The 22,183-nt window shown below is 29.6% G+C and overlaps 1 protein-coding gene across 1 annotated transcript in view; it reads left to right on the top strand.

The window, feature by feature from the left end:
* Positions 1–21,625, top strand: part of LOC111628675 (stress response protein NST1-like) — a 35,141-nt gene extending 13,516 nt beyond the window's left edge. Inside the window, exons 5-9 of the mRNA XM_023372504.1 lie at positions 3,426–3,528; positions 12,426–12,517; positions 14,725–14,791; positions 18,767–18,820; positions 21,328–21,625. Of these exons, the coding sequence (XP_023228272.1) occupies positions 3,426–3,528; positions 12,426–12,517; positions 14,725–14,791; positions 18,767–18,780 (276 nt within the window). The 3' untranslated portion in view covers positions 18,781–18,820; positions 21,328–21,625. The remainder of the gene's footprint in view (positions 1–3,425; positions 3,529–12,425; positions 12,518–14,724; positions 14,792–18,766; positions 18,821–21,327) is intronic.
* Positions 21,626–22,183: the final 558 nt, after the last annotated feature.

Genomic DNA, 22,183 nt, shown 5'->3' with positions numbered 1-22,183 from the left:
ATAATGAGGATTTTCTTCAAAGATTTTTTGTACACTCTGCAACATCCTGACTTTGCTTGGATTTCCTGACTGCCAGAGTACTTGGATACAGTACATATTGTTTTACATGTGCCTTTATCCCCAGCTTTATTACGAGTGAATTTTACTTAAAAGAATGCATTCAAGGCAGGCTTATACCTTTCATAGATCAACATTACAAGAGGGATATTTTCTTCTGGCCAGACATAGGAATAGCCTATTATGCAGGAAAAATCACCAATACCTTAAAAGAAGAAAATATCGATTTTGTACAGAAGATGAAATACGCTCCTAACGTCCCACAAACAAGAGGTGTCAAAAGATTTTGGACACTCTGCAAAAGAGAATTGGAAAACAAAAGTTCAAATCTTATTGAAAGGATTTCAACAAATTTGGCAAAATATCCGCAATAAGATGTCATAGGAATCCAGAAAAGCTGTGATGGACAAAGCTGCAAGAAAACTTCAAGAAATAACATATAAGGGTACTAAATGCAACTAATTAACTGAAGTTCTAAAGACAGTAGATAACTTGTATGTGTTCATAAAAGTGATAATTTTATCATAACAACATTTCATTTTAAGTCTACAGAAATTGAATTTTTGTCTCCCTTCACTTTGGACATGACATGCCTTACTTACAGTATTTACTTGCATATAAGACAAGGTTTTCATTCATTTTTCACTGCTTCAAAAATCTAGGTTGTCCTATATGTGCAAGTGAAGGATTCTTTGTGTTTTTGCAATAATTTTTGTGAATTGTGTATTTGCATTTTTTACTGGATGCTCACCCACTGGTGTTTAAAAACAAAAGTATTTTATCTGGGTCGTTTGAATCATTCTTGTGTATTGTCAGGAGTAAAGATGAATAGCAACAGGAAAAGCAAAACTTTTAAATAAAATTCCAAATTCACATGGGAGCCTGGTATAATTTTAACCCATTCCCACATGAAAACAGATGATTGTTCAGAAATCAGAATTTGGAGAAACACATAAGTGTAATCGATGGAGAATGGATTCAATGCTAGGAATTGGCAAAAAAGGTTCGCAATTGTCCAACTTTACATGAACAAATGATGTCGATTTTACAAGATTTTCCCTTAAAGTTTAAAATGCTAGTAATTTTTGCAGGAAAATGTGTGCATTTACATGCATTTGATATTTTATTTGTGATTAAATGAAATAAAATTAGAATTGTATTAATAAATCTAATTTTTTAAATTTTGATCTTTAAAGTCACGCCTTGTCCTATATGCCAGATCATCTTATATGTGAGTAGATATTGTATAATACTTTCAAATTTAATTACAAGGAAATTGCTTTTAGCCCTTGGCATAATTAAATTAAATTAAATATCTGCTGTGATGATGCTGGTTATTGGACACCACATGTAAGAAACGATATACATTAAACTACCTTTTTCGGGAATACAATAACAATAACAATATCAATTTATTTTCCTTTAACTTTAACTTACATTACACTATCTTTCCTTTGTCCTTTACACTGCTCATTTTGATATCCCAAAAAAATTTACTTGTGAGGCCAGTTCGTGGACAATCTGTTTCAATCATCTTATATTACTAATTAAAACTAACTTATCTTAAATTAACACTAATATTACTTAAAATAAAGAAGGAAGAGAAGAAAATTGTGTTAGTATAGGATCCCCTTTCTCTTGTTCTGCAAGTTGGGCACTTAAGGTGTCGACCACAGTTAATAAAGAAAATTTAGCCTCACCACATGGTTCACCTTAGTCGAGATAAGCAGTCCACTCATAACTTCCTTTTTTTCATCTTCAATCACAAATTTCGAGCACTAATCCTCTATGTCTCCATCACATAGACTTTTCTCTTGTGCTCCTTCTCCTGTGTTGCCAATGTGCCTCTCTTCTCCTTCCCAACTCTACTCTCTCATGTGCCTCTCTTCTTGTTCTTCCTGACCAAGAATGCCAAAATTGTCCTTCTCTTTGGTGGCATATGTTGATTTTCCTTTTAGCCCAAAACTAGTCAAAGAACAACAATAGGAAAGGATAGAGTTAATTGGACATAGAAAGAGAATATGTACAAATTATAAATTTGCTAAGTATAACCATAAAAAAAATATATACATTGTGGGATCCACCACACTACTAACGTGAGGTAGATATTTTTATATTATTCATTCTTATATATATAAGAATGAATAATATAAAAATAATTTATGTTCAAATATCAAATATTTTTATGAATTATTTTATTATTTTGTAATTGAAAATTAAACAAAATTATTTTAACAACATCTATTTATTATGCATCTTATGATAATTAACAATGTATGATTATTCAATTTAAATATACAGTGGTACCTCAGTATATGTCTGCTTTAGAATATGTCCAATTCAGAATATGTCCTATTTGGACAAAACAAATTTTGCTCGGTATATGACTTTTGTTTGGTATACAACTTAATTCAATTATACACGCTATCTATGAACAAGTAGCACTATCAGTGTACTAGACCAGACTAGATATTTGCGGTGCAACGGTTTATAATTTTGTTAAATTTCTTCAGATTTTAATTTGTAAGTAAAATTTTATTTTTATTAATCATGAATTGCAAAAAGGCAAATGAAAAGCAACATAAAACTAAAAAGATGACTAGAATCACAATGGAACTGATAAAAGAGATTGTTGAGAAATATGAAGATGGCATGCGTGTTCAAGATTTAACTGTTGCATACCATATTCCGAGAACGACGATATCGACAATCGTGAAAAATAGACATTATTAAATCTGCTAACGTTGCGAAAGGGGTTAAATCAATTTCTAAACAGAGATCAAAGACATTAGATCATGTTGAGAAAATGCTTTTGCTTTGGATAATTGAAAAAGTGTGCTGGAGACAGCGTATCAGAAGCAATTATTTGCGAGAAAGCTAAAAAGATACATTTTGATCTCATGAAAAATCAAGCAGGAACTAGCCAGGAAAGCGAGGTGTTTAATTAAAGCCAGCCATTTTTTTTACATGAGAACGGATTAATCATTTTTACATTACTTTTTATGGGAAAGGTTGGTTTGGTATAAGTCCAAACATCAGGAACGGATTAAGTTCGTATATCGAGGTTCCACTGTAATATAAATAATCATATTTTTACAACAACTTTGAATTTATTACTTTTAATGTAGTAAATTCTAATTGAGCAAATGAGAATTTACTATATTACTTTTACTTCATTTATTTTATATTTTATTATCTTTGTTTTATTTTTACATGAATCATTATATAGGCCTATTTATTGCGTAGGGAGGCTCTTATTGTCTTTGTGTCATTGCCTGTAATTTTGAATTTAAAGAAAGTTAATTAAATGTTCAAAATTTTGAGTTTTTACTTTATATACTAAACCAATGTATAATTTTTAAATTTAGATGACCAATTTAACTTCAGTTTCACCAAATGTTCAACCACCAAAAATGCCACCAAAAATTGAAGCTCCACCTCCAGCACCTCAAAGACCTCCATCACCACCAGGTATAATACTGAGAAATTATAAATTATATTACTGTTTTTAATATAAATTATATTTAATATGTTTAAAAACATATATTAAAAAATAAAGCATGAAATTTTGTTTCAGAAATTACAATAGTTAACAAAATAGTTCTTTTACATATAACTTTTACTTTATTTAATAAAACTTAAATAATCATTTTTGACAATATTTTCAATGAAATTATATGTTAACACAAAAATTTTTTATAGTTAATTTAATTATAATTAACTTATAGTTAATATATTTTCAATTAGACCTCATATTTAAGGCCATTATAGCATTGCAAAAGATCTTGTTATAGATTTATGGATTCAGAAAAGAGTGGAATTATATAAAATATGTATATACAATCATTTGCACTAGTCTATTTTTTCCTGATAGAAATGTTGGAGTCAATGATTGAAGTTATTATTAAATATTGTATAACATTGATATATACATCTCATTGTGTTGTGCTGATGTTTTTAAATATTTTTCCTGTTGTGTAATAAAAGGTTGGTAATGCTGTTGACCCCTTGGGGAACAGTTGGCAACAGTGACCTTGTTTTACTCTCTCCGTTTTAGATCTGACCTTCCATGAGTCAAGTTAGTGTTATCATTTGCACAATCTTTATTCCTTTGTCACATAACCAGTTACATGAGTCTAACCAGTTTTCCTAATTTCCAAAAAAGCAAACATCTAGTCTAAAAAGAAATGTTACATTCAAATAATCCAAAAGAGTATGAATTTACACAAATAGAATTGTCAACAGAACATTTTAAATCAATTAACCTAAAGCTGTCTTATTAATTATATGTACAGTTTAAAAAATAGATCACAAAAAATACATCATTATATACAATAAGGGGCAGGAGGTCAAGCGTATGCACACACGCACAATCACATGCATACACATGCACACACCAGTTACAGAATAACAATTGTAACATTTTGAAGTTCAGTAGCTAATGGTCCCCCTCAAACGGTTTTTCCTTTTTAAATGTTGCCAGTTCTTTTAATTTTTAGTAGTTACATTATACTGTTGTAATTGTTCCTACTACATAAAATCATAGAATATACAGAATGTTGCAGAAGTGTGTAGTAACTCTGATATATCAGGATATACCGAGTATGTTGATAGGGTAATAAGACAAGGACTTAACACTTGACCAGACAAATAAAACAAAGCAAAATTGTTTAATTTAGCAACAGTAGGATGTAGTCAGCTTTGATATATATGTTGTGGGGACCGAGTAGTATGGTCACAAAAACCAAAGGGAGAACAACAAACAAATACTTCCGTGTGACAACACAATTTCACGTTCTAATAATTACAAATATTTTTCACAGTTGCATTTACAACACACTCTTGCCTTCCTTCTCACGACTTTACATGAACAATCATTCTAATTGAACTCACTGAAGCCTGTTGATTACAAATGCGATAAAACACATATCTACTAATTTCTATTGATAAAAAATAGAAGTCTCACTAATGTCCTTGGGGAATTCTCGAGCACATTCTTTGCTCGAGAATTCGACCCAACAATTTCACAAAGATGAACATGGATTGCCTTAGTCCAGCAGAAACATTCCTTTGTTAACAATGGTGTGAGACAAGCAGGGGGTCGCAGGTAATCCAATGACCACTTAATCTGCATGAGATCTTGCGATCCAATCTCTAACTTTTAAGGAGAGCTTTAAAAGTGTTTATAAGAAAAGTGGAGACGTACGATTGTATAATCTGGTCTCCTGTCAGGATTCCCGACATCAGTTAAACTATTATTTCGTGGTTTAACTTGCGATTTATCTTTAATTAGAAATATCTGTGACATTTGAGTGACAACATCCGAGAAAAGCTAAGGGGTCAACTGTTGAGTGAGTTGGAGTGCATAATGAATAAGATCGTTTATATAACAATAAATTTAATATAACTATACTAAAGAATGAATACAAAGTAAAATATACAATTGAATCAAAATACAATAAATGGAGTTACAAATATTACATTCAGGACTTATCCCATAGGGAGATCAAACTATCCAACTTAAATCTAAATTTAACCTAAACTGCATGAAATCTAACACTTATGTGCGGAGAGAGAGTTCACACCAATCTATAAATCCATACTACCTTCAAGGGAGGAAATTCCAGGTTATATGCAGCCTATGTCTTCTAAGACTAATTACTTCATATGGCAAATTTGACTTAATCACTGATGAATTATGTAATTTCAATAACACTTTATATGGCCAATTCAGGCATCATTTTGATTGTCGTCGAACTGCCTCCTATGGCATGTTTGTACCTCATTGAACTGCCTCGTTATATGGCAATTACTTCTTTCGATGAACTGCCTGGAATGGCAGGAAAAAGCCTTTTTTATACAAGTCAACGGACTAACAGACAGCCAAGTGTTATGTGCAAAGGCTGCATATGAATCATCTCGCAAGTCGGCAGTCTAAAGGAAGTTCAACTTCCCTTCTTTTGAAAATGATGGAAGTTACATCCTTTCTTTGTTTAACTTCTCTCTGAAATAAAATATTTTTTTAGTTGAAAATAAAAACGTTCTTTTTACCCACTAATTTCTTTAAAAGTAATGGGCCCCTAAATCCTGATTCTCACAATGGTCTCGATGAACATCCATGTCGATGGTTTGAAGTGTTGAAATCAACAATCGCGATGTTTTGTAATGTTCTTCTGATGTAATAAAAAATTGGTGGCATTCTTGACCCCTTGGGCAAGGTGACCTTATTTCACTCTCCCCTTTCTAACACTGACCTTCCGTGAGTAAAGACTGTGTGTAATCTTTGTGCACTCTCTGTTTTTTTGTTACACAACCAGTTATGTTAATCCAACTGCCTTTTTACTAATCTCTCCGAAAAGCAACATCTAGTCTAACAGGTTATGGGCCCAGTTACGGCAACAACTAATTAAGCATAAGGAGAACAAAAAAAGGTAAATTCAAGAAACTTACATAAGAAGAATATTCGGCGAGAACACAAAAGATTTCACAATGGCCAATAAAAGTTACATTGCCATCACTAAATTGAACAACAACAACTATCATATTTGGAAATATAAGATGGAATTGCTGCTGATAAAAGACGAGTTATGGGACCGTAATACAAAAGGAAATACCCTCAGATCCTGACTCATCTTGGTTAACAAAGGACAGAAAGGCACGCACCATGATAGGCCTCCTGATGGAAGACAATCAACTGCCATTAGTAAGAAAGGAAACTACAGCTAAAGGAACTTAGAAAGCCATAAGGAAACACCATATTAAGTCTACACTATCAAATAAAGTTTACTTATTGAAGAAAATTTGCAATTTAAAACTAAAAGAAAACAGCGACGTGGAGATACACTTGGCCAACATGGAAGAATTGGTTGATCGTCTTATGGCACTGGGAGAAACTCTAGCTGAGAAATTAAAGATAGCATTATTACTTAGTAGCTTGCCAGACAGCTATAACACTTTAATAACAGCACTTGAGACTTGTCCAGAAGATTTAACTCAGGAGTTAGTACTGTAGTGCTGCGCTACTTTAGTATTGTTGTTTATGTATGCTTAGATATAATATAATTTGTGTATATAAATTATCTTCCATTACCACGTGTCAGGATCTACTTTTTGTATAATTGTTCGCGGAATATTATGTTGTGTCACTTTTCTTGCTACACCAACTGGTGTAGACTAATTGGTCAAGAACGGGGTCACGTGTTAAGAGAGTATTCATGAATGAGGGGGAGTATAAATTGGACCATCTCGTGTGTTGAAGGATCTTTCTTGGTTTTGCTTCGCAGTCCGATATAGTTCGTCTGGTAGCAGGAGATAGAAGAGTCAGCCAAGGAATGAATACATTGAGTGGAGGTACTGTATTGTAATCTGTTTCCATCCTTAAGAACTTATCATCAACAGCTTTGTGGTGTGCATGTACAGACAGTTTATAGTTAATGGACCCAAGTAATATTGATATTGTAAACGTATGATAGATATATATATATATATGAAATATGTCTACATATAGAAAGTGCATTAGTGGAGAGTCATGAACTGTTGTCTGATGATCAGAGATTTGGAAGTTTATGTAATAGAAGAACAAAGGAAGGTTGTGGCAGCACATGTTTATCATCTTGTAAATAATTGTATGTAGATTTAATGCAAATTAGTTTAGTATTTTAGTAATAAGTTTAGAATTTAATGTTTGTCATTAGAACTAAATCATGTCATCACTAAACTGTAGCACATTTGTACCTTGTAAACCATACTGATAGTTGGCACTGATCCTTAGTTGTTATTAAAACCATTATTTTGTTCTAAGTAGAATTGTACAGTCCTTAAATGGAATAACATACACCCAGACTCAATATATTCCAATATATTAGAGATCTAAACAGTACATAATAAATTAATTGAGGAACACTTAAGAAGAAAGACGTCATCAAATGAAGAATATGAAGCGGATAAAGCATTTAAAGTGGGAGCACACCCAGTAACTCAGAAAAGGAATTTGCTCAAAAGTTGTTATTTTTGCAAAAAACAGGGACATGTAAAGAAAGAATGTAGGAAATATGCAATATGGAAAGAAAAACACCCAAATCATATCAACAAAATTTATACAGAAAGTGATGAACAACACCAGGAAAAGGAATCTCATGTATGTTTTAAGACAGGAACACAAAACAAGATTCATCAATGGTACGTAGACTTGGGAGCTTTGTCACATATGTGTTGCAAGAAGCATTTATTCACAACCATTAATAGTAAACATAGAGAAAGAGTGATACTAGCCAATGGTCAAGCTCTATACACTGAAGATAAAGGTAATGTAATGATAACCTGCATGGATGAAAATAACGAACAACGTCAAATATATATGAAAGACATGCTATATGTGCCACACCTTAAAGGAAATTTAATCTCAGTCAGAAGACTAACGAGATTAGGGTTTGCCATAAAATTTGAAGGGAACATTTGCTCTATCCAGAAAAACAAAGTAACAGTAGCAACGGCAACAGCACACACATGTTTGTTTGAGCTAGATAAATCTCATAAAGCTCTTACAATAGTTAATAATATGAATTTCAAAGAAGAATATGAAACAAAAACAAGGGAACAAGAAATGGAAGAAACTGGCATACATTTAAGGAGGTCGGAAAGAACTATTAAGGGAGTACCTCCTATAAGGTTAATTGAAACAATAAATTTATCAGTGACTGATGATGGAGTAGAACTGAGAGAATATAGCGAGGCAATTGTAGGCAAACATTCCAAAGAATGGAGCAAAGCCATGGATAAGGAAATAGCAGCCATGAAAAATAATGACACATGGAAAATTACGAAATTACCTCCAGGTAAAACTGCAGTAGGAAGCAGATGGGTATACAAAATTAAGAGAGACAAAAACAATAAAGTTAATCGTTTTAAGGCTCATTTAGTCGCTCAAGGGTACACACAAAAGTATGGCTTTGACTACGATGACATATATGCCCCAGTGATCAAAACTGCCACCCTTCGAACACTCCTAACTATAGCCAGAATTAAGAACATGAAAGTTAAGCATTATGACATCGAAACAGCTTACTTAAACGGAGACTTATCACACGAGGTATACATGAAACAACCTGAAGGATACGAAGAAGGATCACCAGACAGGGTTTGCAAATTATTGAAACATATATATGGCTTGAAACAAGGAGCAAATGAATGGAATAAAAAATTCAATGAAACATTGCTATCTAAAGGATTTAAAAGAAGTGTAGCTGATTCCTATCTTTATACCAGAGGCCATAAAAGATCCTTACATTTAGCAATTCATGTAGATGACGTAGTAGCAATGGCCATAGACAAACATACGTTAACCGAATTTGAGACCAAAATCAAAGAAATGTTTAAAATCAAGAATTTAGGTGACTTAAAATATTATCTGGGAATACAATTTGAAAGAGATGAGAATGGAATATTTTCACTCCACCAAGAAAGGTATATCGAAAATAAATTGCGGGAATTTAACTTATCTGATTCAAGACCATATAATATTCCTATGGATACAGGATACTTAAGAAGAAACGAAATGACTGATATGTTCAAAAACAATAATGTATACAGAAGTGCTATTGGATCTTTATTATATCTAGTGACTAACTCGTGTCCAGATATTGCGATAAGTACTGTACATCGATATTAGTGAGAAAAGTAACAAAACCTTCGGAAAGTGATTGGGTGGAAGTAAAAAGAATCTTTCGTTATCTGAATTCGACAAAAAAGAAGAAACTTAAATTAGGAAGTATTAATGAAGAATTAGAACTTAAATGTTATGTAGATGACGACTGGGGAGGCGATTACATAGATTGCAAATCGAACACAGGATATTTGCTCTTGCTAAAAGGAAGTCCTATCCATTGGGTTAGTAAAAAGCAACAGTGTGTAGCACTTTTGTCCACTGAAGCAGAGTACATAGCCTTGGCAGAAGCTACTCAAGAAACTGTATGGATGAAACGGCTTCTAGAAGAAATAAATCTACTGATTACAACACCTATCAAAATATTTGAGGACAATCAAAGTTGTATTCATCTTTTAGAATTAGGAAAAGCACAACAGCGCACGAAACATATTGACACGAAATACCATTTTGTATGTGATTTAAAGAATTCAGGAGAAATTACTGTAATCTATTGTCCGAGTGAATGGATGACAGCTGACTTGTTAACAAAGCCGCTAGACGCAAATAAGGTTAAGAAATTTACTTGTGATATTGGATTGTATTAATGATCAATCGTTGAGGGGGTGTGTTGGAATCAACAATTGTGATGTTTTGTAATGTTCATCTGATGTAATAAAAGGTTGGTGGCACTCTTGACTCCTCAGGCAAGATGACCTCATTTCACTCTCCCCTTTCTAGATCTGACCTTCCGTGAATAAAGACTGTGTGTAATCTTTGTGCACTCTCTGTTCTTTTGTTACACAACTGGTTATGTTAATCCAACTGCCTTTTTATTAATCTCTCCAAAAAGCAACATCTAGTCTAACATGAAGTTCAGCTCTCTCCTTAACAGTCCATAAGGGAGACAGGAAGAAAAAGGGATCCACATGTGAAAACACCTTTATAACTCCTGCCATCCGAAAGCATGTTTTCCATCTGTGATACACTTCCTGACCAATTAGCAGGTTTCAATCAATTCATCACAGAAAAGGTGATACCAGGGCACAAAAAAAAAAATAATGCAAAGTTCTGTAAAAATTTTAAAACCTGACACAAAGTAAAGGAAACACACTTACATAACCAAATAAAAATACAGAAAAATACAGAATTTATACAACCCATAGTAGCGTAGTACTACAAGTGTTTGGCCAAATTCCACAAGCTTATAGAGGAGAAAAACACAAATGAAAAAGTTGACAGCTGTTGTTGATCTGAATCTTAATTGCAATTCATTAAACATCAAAATGTAGTGATGCCATTTCCATTTTTTAAGTCAATGTAATGTATCAGAAATTAAATTCATTTATCAATCACAATTCCTTTATTAAACATCTCATTTTTTTAGTTAATTCCTTTTGATTTAATTAATTTATCCAGTCAAAAATACCTTTGCAGCTTTTCATCGGTGTCTTTGAAAAATAGGGAGAACAAGATCCATACAAACTTCATATATGGAGGAATGTTATTGCTAGAATTGTTGAGAATCTAGTACAAGACAAATAGCTAGGATAAATGACTTTGAGTTATTCCAGTTTGAGTTAACTAGATTCCACTGTATTAGTTAATATTTTAAGAGATATTAATTGGCTTCAGTTAACATCAATTGATATTTTTAGTAGAGCTTTCTTAATCTGCAAGTTTTATTGTCAGCTATTATCATCTACCTTAAATACTAGACTTATTATACCAGTTGTAAAGGAATTATAGTATATTCAGGAAGTAATCCTTTTTTATTATTAATTCATTGACACATGAAGGGAATGCATTTGACATTTGTTTTAGTCCCTCATCACCCTGACAATGAAACTCATAAACAAATAATGGTGTAAGGCAGCGCTGTCCAACTGGCGGGCCGTATACAGCCCGCCAAATAATTTTTACGGCCCGCGAGTACATTTTACTATGAATAAATTTATGTTACTAATTTATTATTATTAATATTAAAATTATTTTACTACCGTGTTTCCCTGAAAATAAGACAGTGTCTTATATTAATTTTTTGCTCTGAAAAATGCGCTAGGTCTTATTTTCAGGGAATGTCTTATTTTTCCAGGAAGAAGAATTCACATTTATTATTGAATAAAAAAATTCCCAAGTCAAACTTAGACAAGAGTGACGTATATCCGGTGTGTCGAACTGTCGCCTTTTTATAGCGTCAACATCGGACTCGCTGACCAATTAGTGCTTACTGAACCGTAGCACTATGCAAATGTCATGTGGTTTATCAACCTTCTTGGCCCCCGAAATGTTTGGTGAAGAAAATATGACCCGCGGGCTATGATAAGTTGGACAGCGCTGGTGTAAGGAGTCAATTTTGACCCATTTTATTTTGTTTGGGGATTATTTTTTAGTTCATTTTCTTGTGCAGTAAGTTGTTACAACTAAACATGAAGCAATTGAAATAAATACTTTCTTAATCTATTTATGTACTAATTTGGATCCAAGAATTTAGGTATTTACAAGTCATTTCATTTTTAAGTTTTTAATTAATTGATCATTTGTACTTTTGTTTTCAAAAATTAGTTGAAGGATTGAGAATTGAAGTTCTTTTCAAAAAAGAAAAAACAAAAAATTTATTAATTTCAATTATTGATCATTTTAAAAAATTAATTTAAAAAAATAATCTTAACTATATTATTCGATATATCAGAAAAATCAAATAAGGTTTTAAATATTTTTATTTCAGATCCAAGAAAACAAGTACTTAATCAATTAACTCAAATTAGACAACAGATTCATGAAGAAAAGAAACAAAAATTAGAAAAATTAGAACAAAAAGTAAGTTTTTGGAATGCAGGTATCCCTTGCTTAAAGCAGAATTTGATTAACCTGCAAATTTAATTGCAGCAATTTTTTTCTACACAGAAAAAGTTTTAATTAACACAACTTTAACAGCTGTTTTTACTTAATATAGATATGTTTATCTCAGCAAATAAGGTGTTAGTGAATTTGCTATTTTCATTTATTTATATAAAAATATTTGTTATTAACCAAAAATATGTTCTAGCAGTTGGTGATTGTTTAGTTGAGTACCGAGGTAACTCTGTATTTGATTAATGTGATTTTGGCATATGCGGTAGCATTGAAGGATTAATTAACCACATTAATCAAGGGATACCTGTATTTTCATTATCAGGATAAATGTTATTTTCATTAGTATAAAAAATTTTCCTAATGATTAATTGCTGTGATTTAATTATTTATAAGCATTTAATTATACAGGGGAATTATACCATTAATAAGGTGAATCACCTAACTTTTTCACCTCGAATAGTATTTTAACTGTTGTTGCAATATAAAATATATCAGATATTGTTATAAAAGCTAAAGGATATTGATGAGGACATCTGATGTACATAATGAAATTTTTTAGTGAAATAATTTTTAAGATTTGAAAATCATCTTCATTGTTTTAAATGAACATCTCTCTGAACACATCTTCAAGATGGTTGGCTTCAGTGCCCTATAAATTACAGCACTGAAGCAAATCATCTTGAAGATAAAGGCCCAAATTCATGGGGTCTTCATTCATTCATTGAACATGCATTACAGGGATAAAGAGTTCCAAACTATTGCCTGGTACATCACTCTACATGGCTATTCTCCATACACTTTTAAAGACTTTATACATTGTCTCTCCACCACTTCCACCACACTGAACATTTGCACCCAGGACACTGTTTACAAGACCGTCACATGCGAGAGAAGACTATCCACTGTGTACAAAGAAATATCCAGGAACCATAATTTTTGTTTAGTTTTCTGAAGAAGTCCCTCAGTTTTCACCCTCCTCTGCAATGCTAAAGATAATTCTGACATTCACCTCCAACCAAGCAATACTATTCCCATTACTGATCACAGAACCAACTGCAACTTGGAATATGTAGGTGCTACAACACACCCTTTAAACACCTGCTTCAAAGAGCATTGGAATTCCATTCTAAAAGGATTGGCCAACACTGCGTTAGCTATCTTTGCCTCTGACCCCAACATAGATGTGCATTTTGACTGTGCATGACTCATACATCACACCACCCAGAAACATCATCTCAGACATTTAGAATAAGTTGAAATTTTTAAGGCCATCCACAAAAATAATACTGTTAACTTCTGTGATATAAATTTCTTCCCCCTTGCATGAAAGTTCTGCAAATTGTGAACTTTCTATCCTTTCCCCCTCCCTTTCTCTTTCTTACGTCACCTCTCCTCTTCACACATGTACAGCAATTCTCTGTTGTTTTAACAGCTGTGGAATCATTTATCCTGATGATGCCCATTTGACACTGATGAAAAACGTTAGCTATACCTTCTTTTTTCTACTGGTTATTTAGTTTTTTTGGCTTTTTTATGAAGTTTACCCAGTTGTGAGTGGTTGTGTTTTAAATATATTCATTTTGAAGATGACCAAGACAAAACATTTCTCACTTGTTTCTAGCTGTTTATAAATGAGAACAAATGTTTACGACCTTCTTAATAGGCCTTCTTCAGGTACACTGTGGTCTGTTAGAGCACCAGTTGATAGAAATTCAAACGGTGTCAATGTTTACGTAGGTATCATCTTAGCAGTGACATCATTGTTGATGATAAGGTTTAGATGATCTCTAACAGACTCTAACAGAGTCTGTACCTGAAGAAGGCCTATTAAGAAGGTCGTAAACATTTGTTCTCATGTATAAACAGCTAGAAACAAGTGAGAAATGTTTTGTCTTGGTCATCTTAAAATAGTTCTAGCTCCAAATGAAATTCAAATAGAAATTCAGTTTGAAATTAAAATTATAATATTTTTTCAAGATCATAAATTCAGAAATTTTAAATTAGAAATTTATAAATAAGAGAATCTATAAATAGTATATTTTAATTAATAATAATTTTTTATTGTATTTTACTATTTGCATTGAATGTAGTGAAATACAGTATAACAGTTTTTAATGTGAAATAATGTCTAATTCATTTCATTTAATTTTATATTTAAATATATTTTTCAGAAATTGTATCATGTTTTGGATAGACCTAAATTATCATCATCATCAGATTCTAATAATTCAGATATAGGTAAGAAATGTACCAAAACTTTCAGCGTACAATTTGCATTTTTTTTATTTATATTTTAACTTATATTTACATGTATATATAATATATGAAATTTTGTTATATATTAAATATAAAATCAAATATAATTTTCTGTTCTCTATCAATAAATGAAAACTTTGTTGAATCTCAAAAACATTTTATAAGAGGACACAAGCATAAATTTAACAACTGAACTTTAGGTTTACTTAAAACAAATGAAATGTACAGTCAGTCATTTACATAATAAATATAAATAACATATTTTTAGTGTATTACTTTCAACCTTATAATTAAACAACTAATAATAGAAACCATATCTATATTTTCCAATATATAAATGCTTATTTCTTAAATAAACTTAGAACAATTACATAAATATTATTCATTAAATTAAGATAATACTTTATATTTAATACTTAATCCAATTTTCTATTATAAGTATAAAATATTCAAATATTCATGTTTAACTCAGAGCATACATAAAATAAAATTATGAAAATCTGTCAGAATAAGTATTAACATTATTGTAATAACTTTAATATCATTTATACATTTAAAACTCTATTTATTTTTATATAAACAGGATAAATAACATTACAAAATTACTATATTTATAAGATTCCAAATCAAAATAATTTTGCTTTGAAGTTAATTATTTTAAAATCCTTAAATTTTTCTAATATTCTGTAACTTAATTAAAAATATGCATCCAGATATTTATAAAATATTAAACTTATTTAATATATTAGATCTGATTGATTGTACAATTAAAGAACAAAACTTATACTCTGTAAATTCACAAATCATGAAAAACAGGTTTGAAAAAAAAAGAAACTCATAGTAATTCTCTATTAGACAATCATTAGTGAATATATGACATTATAATTATATTGCAAATTTTATTTCTTTTGTAAAATTTATAACATTATTATATATTCTTTAAAGATTAATAACATTTTATCAATAAAAATAATACAAAACAAAACAATAATATATTTTATTAAATGTAATTGTCAAACCTTAATAATTAATCCTTAATATATAGGAATTTATTAATTATTACTAAAAGTTCAGTGTTTCTAAAATATATTAGCAAGGTTGTGGCCAAAGGTTTCAACACGAAAATGTGTGCATCGGCCATTCAGAGCCATCTTTCTGTAAGCCTGGAAGTTTGACAATGGCATTTGGAAAGTTGAGCATGATTCCACTGATGTTCCAAATACCATTGTCAAACTTCTAGGCTTACAGGAAGGTGGCTCTGAATGTCCAACATACACGTTTTTGCATTGAAAACATCAGCCACAACCTTTCTATATTTTATTATAACAAAAAAAAAAGTAGGTTTAAATTTCTTAACATTTATTTTTATTTATTATTTATTACATTTTTTTAATTTTTAAATGTAAATTATTCCAAAAAGATTTAAAAACTATATTTCAATTTCATTATTGTAATTCAGAATAAAAAACTATACAAAAATTATTCATATGTTTTATGAATATACAATATAATAAATTATTTCTAGAAATTAAAGACTATTTTTATTGACATCTAATAATTCTAGAAATATAATAAGCCATTTTTACAATTTAAAATTAAGTTTCTACCAGGTTGATGTACTAATTAATGTCTCATAATTCATTTATATTTATTTTGACTACATCAGTAAATTTGTTAATACCTTTTTTTACTTTTATAAGGCATTTTACTATGTCTTTATATCCATAAAAGTAAAAATTTATTTAAAAAAATAATCTTCTATCTTGAAAAGTGTTAGTCAAAATACTAGTGGAATCAAACTGAGAGATAAATTATAGTAAAAGTCTCTTTATAAAGTAATACATAAGTTTTCTAAGATAGAAAAAGGGCCCATACACTTTGCATTTTGTGATGTCCAACCAAGCATTAACCTTTGGAGAATCTCTTACCTGCTCCAAAATTTCATGTAGATGTTTGATGGCCTAAATCAGGAATGGGCAACCTTTTTCTATGTAAGGGTCACATTTCAAAACTTTGAACTGACATGGGCCCCATACAAGAGAAAAGAGGGAAAAATGCCAGTAAATCACAATTATATATTCATATATAATTATAAATTAGCATAGGTATACTTAATTTAGCTTCTGAAACTGATGTAAACATAATATATTGGAAATATTTGGTTAAATATTAGTCACTGCTAGTTATTAGTTTCAATATGTCTGTTAGCCAGTTTCTTGTTTTAATTTTTACTAAATTCATTGCAGAAAAACTATTCACATGCAAAAATGTAGAAAATAATGTTTGAACTTTTGCTACGTACTTCTTTAAGCTGGAAAATTGATATATTTATTCATATTTTATGCGACATGGGCTGTAAAAAATATTAATGCGGGCCGCAGGTTGCCCATTCCTGGCCTAAATAGTGCAATTATTCTTGTTCACATATCTACATATATGGAAGGTTGATTCATCACTGAATAAAATGTTTACTCATGAGATCATCTCTATTTACAGCTTCCAAAAGATCACAATACATTGCCTCAAGAGCTGGATAGTTATCTTTTTACAGATTGTGAAGCATCTAAAGGTGATAACTATATTTTTTCAACTTGAAATGTAGAGTTCTTCAAACAAACGAATGTAAATACATGTTGATGCATGAAGACTGATTGATTGCATTCTCATTGGATTGCACAGTTTCTGGTGATAGTGGAAGTTAACCAGTATATTTCTCATGATGAACACTTCTTGTCTGGTGAAATTTGTTTACCAAAGATCAGATTTCTGTTCTTGTTGAAGATGATTTTTGGAATTTTCTAGTAAACTCTTGTTTACTAGAAAATTCCATCTCTTCATAGGTTAAACCTCACAGACATTCTTCAGCTATTGATATTCTTTCTTTGGTGGTCAGCATGCTTCATATAATCTAGAAAAGAAAATGGTCATTCAACTTTTTCATTAAAATGAATAATTACTTTAGAAACATCCTGTAAAATAAATAATACTCAACCTCTTAGTAATCTGTCAGAAATTCAAAAAAAGAATACTTATCTTTTGTAATTATAATGTTTGTTTAATTTTTTGTACTTTAATTTTTTCCTGTTTCTTATATTTATAAAAAATTTTACAAGGTTTTATACTTGAAACATTTCATTAAAATTCATTTTTCAAATGACATTTTACCTAAGAAACTTTTTAGTTCACTTTTCAATTATATTTTCATACATATTTTTTTATATAATTTTAATTGCATTTTTATACAATTTTACTATTATATTTATACTAGCTGTACCTGGCCATGCATTGCTATAGCTCAAAATGTATCTATTATAAATGTATAACACTCCCCAAGGGAGGGAATTTCGAAAAATTCTTTCTTAGTGTACATTCTCTTGACACACTCTATTAAAACGCGATCAAAAATGCAAAAAACCGCATCTAAAATATTATGATAGAAGTCGAGTTCTTCACAGTAAGCCTTAATCCTGTCCCTCTCCCCTGCAGGGGGGGAATTTCGACATCTGCATAATATAAAAACACGTGCGTATTTGAATGCAACATTGAGTCAAAATTTCGAAGCAGTTGGTTAAGAACTTTTGAAGATTTAAGATTTTGAACAAATGAACATTTACATTTTCATTTATATAGATGTATTTAGAATATTAAATGTATTTATTTTGAGTATAGCAACAGAATGAATATATAATAGTAAATATATATAATGGACAAATATGCTTAATAATTTTATTTTACATGTTCAGTTGAATAAAGAAAATACTAATTTAAAAAATATATTCTTTTATTAAAAGCTTTCTTTTATAAAATGAGGCCATTTTCTTTCAATTCAAATTATGATTATTTTTTTGTCATACTAATAATTTATATTATTTACTATAATTTCTATATATAATTCATGTTGTATAGAAATAATAATTTTTTACAAATTTTAATTTATACTTTTAAAATATATTTCAGATGTAATAAATTAATTCAGGTTATGAAAATATTATAATTCAAGTCCTCCAATGAGTGAGTAAAATTACTTATTTTAAGTAATCTTCATCCAATTATTCTACAATTACTTTAACATGTACATTTCTCTGCTTTTGTGGTAATCAAAAAATGAAAGGTTTCTATTAAATCCATCATCAGAAATAGATGGGCTAGAAGATCTAAAAGAACTAATAAATATTTTGTTTTTTATGTTCAAGAATGCAAAAACAAGTGTGTTAAGCAATCTTATTATACAGTAAAACAGAACTTCCTGCCTCCTCTCTTTAAGAGAATTTGATTTTATGATGCAACATGATGTCTTTTTCTTATTTAAATAAAATTTACAAATTAATTTTAAAAATATCATGAAATTTTTATATGATGTAGAAATGACATAGCTAATTATGTAATTGATTTTACACAAAGTTTTTCATTTTTTTGTAAGTGAATAAAACGTTTTTTAATAAAAAAAAATTTATATAATTGTGTACAAAATGGGCTTAGACTTGGCCAAATATTACATAATGGATAGGGGAAATGCAGAAACCTTAGTAGGCCAGGGAATAATATCATAATTGGTCAGGGAATATCGGGGAATCACAGATGGAACTACCTGTACAGACCCTGTATGCATTTGCTTCTTTCATTTTATGTTAATTCCTTCTATATTGGTAAATAACTTAATTAACATTTTATTTTATTTCATTTCATTTAGATTCATTTGTTGATAGATAAATAGATATTTGATAGCACTTTAATCTTATTTGGAGAGAGGAGCTAGAATGATGATTATGTCAAGACAAGGTTCAGGTTTTGACCATAAGAAATAATGAATAAACCCATTTCTATTTATGAGATTTTGATTTGTAGGTTGTTTTTAAGAACAAGTTACGCTCATAAATCAAGCCCATTAATCAAACAGAATTTTATTGTTTTTAAGAAATATTTTCATCAAAGTAATTAACATACATCAATTACAAAATGTGTGTTTAATTTCTTTAATATGAAATAAGATAATGATATTCTAGCTCTGATTGAAAAGATTTCTTAAAATTACATATTTTTAAACTTGATTTTAATAATAATTCCTTTCATTTTATGTCAAGGATGATGCAAAGTTTCAAGGAGTTTCATAATATGCTTATAATATTAATAGATATACAAAATTGCTTAATATTTGGATATAAGATCAAACGTGAAATTTTAAAATTTATTATTTTATTCTATTATTTATTATGTTTATCATTAAATGATATAAGAATTAAAAAATGCATTCAGATTTTTCAGACAAATCTAAAAAATATAATAGAGGAGAAGGTGGTATTATGGAACACTGCGGGTATTATGGAATCACCCCATTTCGAACTGATAATAAAGGCGAACTGTAGCGGAATGTGGATGAACTGAACTAGGCAGACATCCATAGCAAGGGGAAAACCCGTTTTACTTCAGTTAAACGGTTGTCCGTATTTAATCAGCAAATTTGTTTTTTTCAAAATTCACAAGTTTTGAATGCTAAGTGAATTTAATTATTTTTAAAATATAAATCGCGTAGTTGTAGGTTCACTGGTGCATGTATTCCGTTCCAGAGACTTAGGGGTACATATTAATCTGTGTGATGTTCACGTTTTTTAAATTTTGGTCTCGACAGACATAAGTTAATTCGAGATGGCGATGCGTGAAATACGGACCCCTTTGGTGCTTTTACAGTAATATGGAACTCAACTCCTCCGAACTCTCTCTTTGCAATCAGACATTCGTCCGGAGCAATTTGGGAAAAAGACACTAGGTAGAAAGTCTGAAAATATCGAAAAAGAGCTGCTGGAATATATATTGTTGATGGAGGTCATATTTTTCTATTATAAAAGCATTTTTGCGATAAAATACATTGGAGTAAATAATTTTGTAATTATTTAACATTTTTTGTCCTTTCCTATTTGTTTTTGGCTACATTAAAGCATTTTTTTGAAAATATACAGTAAGGTTCCATATTACCACCCGATTTTCTCTAAGCCTACTTTCAGACTTTTTGTACAAAAGCCTTCAAAAACCATACTTATAATTACACTAGCGAAAAATCCAATTAGGAACATTTAGTTTACTAGTTACCAGTACTTTTCGCACAAAAAAATGTGGGTGTAGTTATGATACCTTGTTTACAATTCACTAAAATGTAATTGGGGTTCCATAATACCACCTTCTCCTCTACTTATTATATAACATTATTTTAAAGAAATATAGTAGTCTATTATTTTATATTTTCAATCATTTATTTAAATAAATATATTTACGTGTATATGCTGTTAAGACTAATATTTGTAATCTATTGTAATTTTAAAAAGTTTGAATGAAATTCTACATATCAGAGCATTTGTCTTAATGTTTTAGATATTAAAAATCTTGAAATGTAAGAAGTATTTAATAAAAACTTAAAGTATTAATTTGGAACTGGCAAATAAAAAGTAGATAAAATAAATTTTGAAAATTATATTAAATAATTTTTAATATATGTATATTTATTATTTTTTCTTATTTTTTTTCAGAAATATGCTTCCGTCAGTTGATAAATGTCAGAGTTAAAACTATTAGGATAAAGAAAATGTTTTAAGAATAATAGAATAGTAATTTGAAGTTTTTGTAAGCATGATGTGGAAACTATAATTAAATTAGAGTTAAATAATTGTGAAATTTTAACAAATAATAACTGTGATTCATGGAATAAATGTTTGTGAGTTAAAATAGATATAATATTTATTTTAGATTAATGGAGAAAAGAATGTCATAATAGTTAGTTATTTTTGTTATTTAATAATAATAAATGTTTTTGTATCCAATGTAATATATTATTAATTTAATTTAAACAGTTACAGTTATTTTCAGATATAAATTTCATGTAATAATATGAAATATATTTTTTACTTTCTTAAATTATATATTTTCTAAGAAATAAAATATTAAAGCATTTTGATTATGTTCTAGTTAATTTTATTAATAAAGGTAAATTTTATAAAATAAAAAATATCTGGTAATAAGCTAAATAAAAATAAATTTTTATAGTGTCATATGAAATATAATTTTATGTGAAAATTACTTCTAAATTTTTTGTCAAATAACTATTAAACATATTAAAATTTAATATTTGTTTTATTTGTATTAAAATTATTTATTAACTGCTCATTTATAGCATTTAATTTTTCAAAATAATAGATTATATTTCATTGATAAATTGTGAATTTTCAGATATACTATAGTACAAATTTGTTAATTGTGTATTAGTATAGCAGAACTGACAAAACAGAGAGAGAAGCCAAGGCTGTAATCTTGAGGCCCAGACCTATAAAGGGACTTGAGATGGAATTTGTATAATAAAATTTTATTTATAAAGTCTAGAAAATAAAT

The sequence above is a fragment of the Centruroides sculpturatus genome, unplaced genomic scaffold (assembly GCF_000671375.1).
Source record: "Centruroides sculpturatus isolate CEXI.00-Female unplaced genomic scaffold, Cexi_2.0 scaffold406, whole genome shotgun sequence".
NCBI classification, from domain to species: domain Eukaryota; kingdom Metazoa; phylum Arthropoda; class Arachnida; order Scorpiones; family Buthidae; genus Centruroides; species Centruroides sculpturatus.
The sequence above is the reverse complement of the archived record's forward strand: the minus strand, read 5'-3'. Positions and strand labels throughout refer to the sequence as shown.